This window comes from Glycine max, chromosome 10 (genome assembly GCF_000004515.6).
Source record: "Glycine max cultivar Williams 82 chromosome 10, Glycine_max_v4.0, whole genome shotgun sequence".
NCBI lineage: Eukaryota > Viridiplantae > Streptophyta > Magnoliopsida > Fabales > Fabaceae > Glycine > Glycine max.
This window is the reverse complement of record NC_038246.2, coordinates 11,236,227-11,245,082: the sequence shown is the minus strand read 5'-3', so window position 1 is coordinate 11,245,082 and position 8,856 is coordinate 11,236,227. Positions and strand designations below refer to the sequence as shown.

General features: G+C 35.4%; 1 protein-coding gene across 1 annotated transcript; it reads right to left on the bottom strand.

The window, feature by feature from the left end:
* Positions 1 to 560: 560 nt before the first annotated feature.
* LOC100817485 (probable glutamate carboxypeptidase AMP1) lies at positions 561 to 6,937 on the bottom strand. Its single transcript, XM_003537103.5, has 11 exons — positions 6,326 to 6,937; positions 5,586 to 6,128; positions 4,502 to 4,744; positions 3,749 to 3,901; positions 3,565 to 3,633; positions 3,124 to 3,211; positions 2,507 to 2,590; positions 2,293 to 2,381; positions 1,569 to 1,682; positions 1,339 to 1,473; positions 561 to 879 (listed from the first exon to the last, which is right to left on the bottom strand). The coding sequence occupies exons 1-11, from the start codon at positions 6,710 to 6,712 to the stop codon at positions 697 to 699; spliced, it is 2,088 nt and encodes a 695-aa protein (XP_003537151.1). The 5' UTR covers positions 6,713 to 6,937; the 3' UTR covers positions 561 to 696.
* Positions 6,938 to 8,856: the final 1,919 nt, after the last annotated feature.

Below are 8,856 nucleotides of genomic sequence, written 5' to 3'. Positions count from 1 at the left end.
CAAAGGGTAGAAACAGGAAGTTTCCAAGTATAGAAACCAAAATGTAAAAATAATACAAGTCTATGAACTAAATTGGTCATTAAACCATAACTTCATTGATTGAAATCATTTATCTTAAAATGTATATCACAATTTTGTTAGACTAATGCAATTACTTTTTGATGCATTATAGATTATGTCCATATAACTTCTACTCAATTTTAAAACAAACAGTGACTTGTAAGTTGTTCACATTTCCTTAGTAAAATGTTAGCAAAAAATGAAGGTTGTAATTGTAAATTAAAGAGTATTCACTACCAGACCTTGTACCAAAAAGAATCTAATTGTTATGGCAAAATATTGTTCAATTTAGTGTTTTGCAAAAAAAATAAAAAAAACAATTTGATTTCCTCTTAGATAGTTTTGAGTAAACATTGAAAATATTTCTACTTATAATTAAATTAAGCAGATCATAATTACAAAATTATTTTGGTACATCTTAAAAGGAAAAGCAAACCTAGCCGAAATGGTGAAGTTCATTTAACCCCAACTAAAAAAGTTAAGTATCAGCATAGAAGCAATAAACAAAGAAGCCAGGTGCTTTCCCCTTAATGTACAGTTTTACATTTACATGTAAAAATGGACCTGAGGACTAACTATACTCTTGTACAAAAAAAGAAAATAATATTTACATGATTTCTATCTTTTCCACTAGTTTTAAGCCAAATCCCCTCTTAGTGCTGAAGCAGCTCTTTGAATGGCCCTGGCAACCCTCCAGATCTCATGCTGAATTGCAGCAAGCCTTTCTTTTTCACTCATTTTATCCATCCCAGACAGAGAGTCAGCGATTCCAGGGAAGAAATCCAACTTGCTTTCATGGTCGCTGGGAGGCCCAAAAACCTGTACAAGTAAACAAAAATTGTCAGGTTCTCTCTTATTCGAAGCATGATGGATTAATAACACAGTAATGGCAAAATAAAATACTTATAACATGAAATGATGAAATATAAACTAAAGTTGGGGATCTAGCAGGTTGCTTAACCTAAACTTACAATCATGTGTTTCAACATACAACTAGAATATTAAGGGCACCAAATCTCATATAAGATCCAAATAGAATATAGGCATACACTAGCACTATAAAAATCACATTTTGGTGAAACATAACATCAAATACTATTCAGCTCTGAACTTGGATGTTGGTAAGGCTAAAGAGCAAGAATCCACAAACGTGAAATTTTGCTAGTTCTAGCATTTTCATTAATCATCCCAATTGGACTAGAGGGATCACATTTGTCAACTTGGTTAATGAAAAGCTTTAACTAGAAATTCAAAGGCATAGAAGGCGAACACACTCACAAGATGCTTGAACCATTGCCTTCCTTGAAGCCCATCAACGTCCAAGAAGCCTCTTTCCGCAAGCATTAGTCTATCATTCAATGCTCGCATTTTCATATCTATAGAACGATCTGAAGCTTCTTGCCATTTTAATTTCTGCAGTTCACAATAAAGACAAGTAGATGAAGACATAACAAGTAAATTCTTGAATAATACTAATACACTACAATCTATTGCAGTTTTGATTTTACCTTTGATTCATCATTAGCTTCTTTGGCAGCAGAAGCAAATTCTTGAATCGAAGTATTTAGTGGATGTAGAGTAATCTGCTTGTCTAACAAGTTGCTCAATATGTTATTGTAGACCTGTCCAAAGTAGGGGAAGATTATAGACTCAGTAATGATATAGGAACACTTCCAAGTTCCAACGAAGCCATAACAGTGCAACATTAAAATTGAATAATTGATAAATATTTATTCAATTCACCCCACATTTTACTCTCTTTGCCTCTGCCAAATATTTAGCCTTCTATTCCTCCAAAAAAAAGTAAATATTTTAAATTCAGTTTGGGATTGTCAGTAACTTCTTATGTCATTTGTTTTATTGATATTAATAAAAACAGCCATTATGGTTTGACCACCTGAGCCTAGCTCAATAATAGGTTAGGATGATGGACACCCTAGATTCAACTTGTAGAGACAACTTTGAGGTGTACCCAAGAAAATTTTGTGAACTCTGAATTCGCTAATTTATGAAATACAATAATTTGATGATACAATAGATAAAAAAGAAATAATAAATACCATTAACTTAATTATTCTAAACTGCATTCTAACTTATCGAAACCAATACAATTTGCAATTAACCTTCTGACTAGAATTACCTGGTTGGTTTGATAATCAACTTATATCAAAAGACACCAAGACAGTACTTAGCAAGAAGTTGATTAAAATACTTATAAAGATAAACGCATACCTGTAACTGATTCGCATAAGAAAGATAATTGAAAGGTATAATGGAATCATCAGCAAGGCGAAGGGCTAGAAGCCCCCAAATTCCAGTAACTAATACAACAAAGAACAGAAAAGATATATCATCTTATGATTTACAAATGGATGAACAATTTATTGGTCTATAAAATAATCATTTCAAAATTCTTGCTAAGAGAGGGTTAAACAAGAAATCTAACCAGCTTCATGGCGCTGAAAGAATGGATCTCCAAACTTTGTCATCCAGTTATAGGAATCGAAAGCAGTGTGATAGACAGGATAATCTAGAGAAAAGAAATACATTATTTAACACCGAAGGCCATGGACATATGACAGATAATGGACATTGGCATATATAAGAATATTCAGATGCAAAAATTTTGATTTTTGTAGTGTAAAAAATTATATGCTTAAAAAATGTATATACTGATCATTATAGTTCTGGCTCCTAGATGACAATAGCTAGATACAAGTCCTATGATAGGACCAAATAATGATAGCCAGAAACACAAGAACCATTGCAGTGCTGAGGCATATTTTACATTAAAAAGCATCAACTAACATTGACAGCTTTCCATGACCTCAGATCTAATGGCCTAATCTAAGAAACCATGAATGTTAAACCTTTATCAACCTCAACAGAAAATAAGTGCGTTTTACACTCTGAACTAGTCCCTTAAATGCCCCAAAAGATACATTATTAATTAAAATTGAGTGGCACAACTAGAGCAAATACATAGGTGATACTTGATATGCTGGCATGACTTTTTCACAAATCATATGAAACCGTTTTAGACAATATCAACAAGGTATGTACCTTTTCCATAATATACATCAACAGATGGAACCCCTGCATGTTGCACAAATGGAGCGAAATCAGAATCAACACCACTGAGCCTTTGAATCTGCAATCAACCAAGATAAAACCTGCTAAGCAACAAATATGTGATCTTTCATCACCATTGATTTATTTTGAAAGATAAATTGTATTTTTCTTACTTTCAAATTTATTTTCCTTAATAAAAAAGGAAATTGGCACCAGTGAGATGAAAAAGGGAAAACAATAAATATGAATCTATCAAAACTCAATAAGGCATCTAGACAGTAAAGACCTAAACGACTGTTTATCATCTTTGTTGAAAAGACAAAGACAAGAAGGAAGAGTTTAGAAACGTAGTTGTAACTTGTAAGAGAATACAGCTAAAGATAACTTCATATATGTAAAAATGACCATTGGCCAGTAGACTAAAAGTCCTACATTAGAGTTTCCACCAGCAGCTGCCCAATTCTCATATATTGTAGTACCTTCAGTGTCAGGATCCTTGACCTGAAATAAACACGTAAAAAATTATTCAAAGCATTAATTAAATATCAGGATCAACTATATTTAAAACAATATCCAAATGCAGATTCACATATGCACGTATAATTACTTCAAATACCTGTTTTATGACCTCGACAAGAAGATCATCTAGCTGAGGAGTTGAGCCAGCAAAGAAACCAGGCCCTTGAACAGCACAGTCTACATTGAGGTATGCTACAGCTTTGGAACGAAGATTGACAAGGTTTTGTTCAACCCACTCAGTGGATCCTATCTACATAAATGGAGAAACTTGATTTAGAGAGCACATTACCGGGAATGACATGACACCATAATTGAAATAAAGCAAACTGATCTAACTTGATAAAAAGCACAACCTTTGCATTAAATTTTCATTTTAAGAAAATGAATACTTTTAAAGCAAAAACCTGATAAAAAACTTAATCCATGTGAAAAAGACTTACTCAAGATAATGGTAACAAACATTAGGTAAACAAGACAAATCGTAGTAGAGTTTCACTTACACCACGCATGTCCACAATTCTGTCACTATTTCACTGGCTTATCACTTATCAATATCCAATGAGCACATAATGAAAGTGGTTAACCATGATGCACATAAGATTAGTGGAAAATGGAAATGAATACTTTTTAAGCAAAAACCTGATAAAAAGAAGTTAATCCATTTGAAAAAGACTTAAGATAATGGCAGCAAATTTAGGTAAACAAGACAAATCATAGTAGAGTTACTTACACCACACATATCCACAATTCTTTGTCACTAAATTCACTAGCTTATCACTTATCAATATCCAATGATCACATGATGAAAATGGTTAACCATGATGCACATGAGATTAGTGGAGCTACCTACCATTCCAAATTCCTCTGCATCCCAACTGCATAGAATGATGGTCCTCCGTGGAGTCCACCCCAAACGCAATAGAATAGAAAATCTGCCAGCAATGTCAAGTAGAGCAGCTGTCCCACTGTTGGGGTCAACAGCACCATATGTCCATGCATCTCTATGGTTCCCAAGCAGAACATATCGATCAGGTTCTTCCCGTCCCTTGATAATGGCAAAAACGTTTTCAATGGTAGCCACCTTCAATTCACCCTGAAAAAAAAAAAAACAAGCCACACTGAAACATGCACTGAAAAAACATATAGCATAGTTAAAGATCCTTGTACTACCATTAATATTTGTGTTGTAAAGATAAGCATCTAAAATATATACTGTAATAATCAAAACATTCCACCAATAGACATGAACAATAAATTGGATAGAAAATCGGGTATGCTTAGAAAGACTTATGCCAAACTTATTTGAACTTGTACCTTGTTTTAATAGACTTTCATTACAACTTATCAACTTATTTCAAAACATTCCATGATTAAATTTAAACAGAAAGTCAGAAACTCTAATATTACGAGAGTTTATTAAATTGTTTGGTTAAACACACATTAAATATGGTCAAAAGTCAAATCCTTTTTTTTCTCTGAGATATGGTCAAAACCTGAACATCTCCAAAACTTGCAATCATCAAAGAAACACTATCTAGGAACAAACAATCACAAAAAGTCATCTCTCTATTGATCTCTCTTTATCAATGATACAAACTATAATTTAATTAGAATACAGTAACATCGTAAAGCATCCAATCATATAAATTGTTGTGTATGGTAAAATTGTTCTAAAAAGTACATTTAAAGTGAATTTTAATTAATTGAGAATAAATAAATAAATAACTCAAAGAAAATAGTATATGCATTGTGTAAACTATTGATGAATATGAATGGAGTATCTTCTCTAGAAATTAATCTCAATCTTTTAAGTGGTATTATGAAAATTAATCTCAATAAACAAAACATAGATGTAAGAAAGAAGTCCATCAAAAACCATGCGGCAAATGATTGTCTCTAAAAATAAAAAGATACACTAGGAAGTAGGAACCAACCTGATAAGTAAAGTTGAGGATGGTGGGGCCCGGGCCAACATTCTTAACCTTGGATGACTTTAGGGTACCCCTCCAATCCAAGGGCAGAGGAGCACCACCAAGCGACTCCAAGATCCTCTCCGCAGCCTCAGCAGACAAGGGCAAAGATGGAATTTTCGGAAACCTTTTCAAAACCTCACTATCTTCCAAACCCAAACTCTCACCACCTTCCACCCCACTCCACCCAGGACTCAGTGGGTCCCCTATCCCCCCTCTCATCACGTGCCCTCTCTCAAACCCCTCGCGCCACGTGTCCCTCTCCACGAACACCGCCGCCGCCGCCGCACCGTGCCTCTCCGCCGCCTCCACCACCGCCCCGCGCGGCAGTGCGCCGCCTCTCGCCACCACCACGCACCCCGCCACCTCCACCCCCGCAGCCACCAGCTGACGGTAGTCCTCCTCCCGCCCGTAGTTCACAAACACCGCGGCCGCCTCCGCCGCACCTGACGGCGAGTATGCGTGGTACGGCGCCACCACTTCCTTCTCAGTGTCCGGTTCGGTTAACTGAAACGAAGTTATAAGATTTTAACATCAAACAGTCGTTAGAATCAAAAGTTAAGAATTGATATTTCTAAAAAACACATGAATGGAAATGCGTATCCATTTAACCTAACAAACAAAACAAACAAGTGGTGAATTCGAATCCTACTAACAACTAAACTAAACATGTATCGATAAAAAAAAAAAAAAAACAAACAAACCTGAAACTCGAAACTCGTGCCGTCGCTAAAATGCGCGGCGAGCGAGGAGCGCACCGGGTAGGATAGCAGCGCAGAGTGTTGTACTGTTTTTGTTTGAAAGCCGAGGGTGGTGAAATGGTTCACCACATAGCGTGCGGTTAACGAGGCGGGTTTTGTTCCAGAGAGGTGAGGGTGCACGGTGAGGGCGCGGAGGTAGCTCGCGACAGTGGAGTTCGACGAAGACGATACGAACACGTGGCGGAAGCGCGAGGGGTCGGGGGAGGTGGTGGGACGGGGAGGGAAATGCAGGGAATAGAATCCCACCACGCCGAGGACGATGAGCATTACGAAAGTTAATAACGGAGACGGCTTTGCGGTGAATGCCGTTACGGTATTTGACGGAACCATTTCTTTCTTTTGTTGGATGAAATTGTCACAGAAGAAGTGAACAAGAAACCAAGGAGGAGGAAGCTATGTTATGACGGTGAAACAAAGAAAGTGTGATGGTTAGTTTAATATTGGAGAGTCATGATAATTGGTGTGCGTTTTGCTGTTATAATAATAACAAATTGCTGTGAGTTTCGAAGTTCAAGGCATTGGAGAGGAGCTCAGTTTCGTGTTGATTAGTTGTGAACCCTTTTTTTTATTTGTTGTTATATGGATTGAGAGTATTTATCCATTTGTAAATAATTAATATTTTTCAAGGTATTTAACTTGAATTTTTTTAGTGAAATTTTTTTCTTTCACATGTATTTTTCATTTATAAGATTAAAATTTAAGGAATCAAAGTTATTATCACTGAACCAACGACTCATTATTATTGTTTATTATTAATCCTTTGAAACCGCTATTCTTTATTTACGATGGTCTACATTCAAGTTATGTGTATTAAGAAAAAGGGAAAATCGTACTCAAATAGAATTGTGTCTTTCCAATTTAAGCAATTGTTTTTTATTTCAAATAGAAGGTTTATTTTGGTGCACAAATATGTGGAAGTGTTCACGAACATGTCATGGATAATTAAGAAGAAAAATTCTACTAAAGTGATTAACTAAATTTTCAAAAAAAATTATAATTAGTAAGATTTTTAGTAAAAACTAATTAATAAAATTAATAAATATTTTAAACTAATATTATCATAATTAAAAAAATGAGGAAGTATTCAGCATCACTCTTCTCCGAATTAACGAGTCTTTGGAAACGTAGCAGTTAAATTTTGATTCAAAATAACATTACATCATTATTTTTAGAACAAGTCAATTCCTTTCTCATGTAACAAATCTTGACCGAAGCTGAAACTGACAGAACGACACAACGTTACGAAAAAATGTTTTATATTATCGTGCATGTTTAACTCTTATCAATTATCACTACTAAAAAAAGGTTTTTTACATTGCTCCATTAATATCGGTTATTGCAAAAATCAATGTTAACAAAAACATGGTGACATTTTTGTAATTAAATAGAGTTACTTAACATCGGTTTTAACAAAATCGATGTTAACTACTTCATGTTAACATCATAAATATGGTAACATCGGTTTTGACAAAACCAATGTTAACTTCATAAACTTAACATCAGTTTTGAGAAAGTCGATGTTAAGGAGTTGATCTTAATATCGGTTTTTTAAAAAATCGATGTAACCTATTTGATGTTAACATCAGTTTTTCCAAAACCGATGTTATCTATATTAAGTTAACATCGGTTATCCTTAAAAAACCGATGTTGTTATGTTTATAAGTTAAAACGTTGACATTTCACAACCCACGCGCTCGAAAACCTTGCACTCGGTCTTCTCTTTCTCCTCCTGCTTGAAATCGCTCTTCTCTTTCTCCTCCCGCCTAAAATCTGCCGGAAACCGCTCCCTCGACACCCACATTGTCCCACATTGTTTTCAATACTGCCAGAAACCCCTCGCTCGAACCCACAGAACCCCCTACACTGCTCTTGGAACTGTGGCTCGAAGAAAACCCTACATACACTCCTCCGCTAGGTACTAGGGTGCTGAAACAGTCGTGGGTGCTCAAAGCTTTCTCCGCGAGGTACGTAGGTTAACTTCGTGTATGCTAAGTTTGAGTGGGTGTTCATGTTTTATTGATGATAATAATAATAATACGTCTTCAGTTGCAGTATTGCTGATTGAGGTACGAGGAAAGCTTCAAGTTTCGTGCCATTTTGTTAGATCTCACTGCCATTGTTACTGTTTGGGTTCGAGGTAAGCTTGGTCTCTTTTTCATTTGTAGTATGGTTTACTCTTTTTCACTATCATTGTCACTGCCATTGTCTCTATTTCAGTGGGTGTTCACTCTTTTTCATTGTCACTACCATTGTCACTATGTGTAAAAGTAATATAGTTTACTAATTTGTCATGTACTTTTTTGTTCAATGTTATAAATAGTGGTTAGGTATGATGTGACTGATTGGGTTAGTAAAAATTGATTGGGCAGAGCCTGAGCAGAAAGTTGGTCCATATATTGTCTACGTTGCTTTTTCTAGTTTCTTAGGCAATTTTCAGGTATCCCATTTCTTCAATTTTTGAATCTTTGATACTA

Bases quoted from the DNA above. Each gene is read 5' to 3' on its own strand.
- LOC100817485 (XM_003537103.5), bottom strand. From the start codon at position 6,712: ATGGTTCCGTCAAATACCGTAACGGCATTCACCGCAAAGCCGTCTCCG. The intron at 2,591-3,123 runs GTACATACCTTG...TCTTTTCTCTAG, and splicing joins TGATGTATATTATGGAAAAG to ATTATCCTGTCTATCACACT. The intron at 1,474-1,568 runs GTAAAATCAAAA...TGTGAACTGCAG, and splicing joins AAGCTAATGATGAATCAAAG to AAATTAAAATGGCAAGAAGC.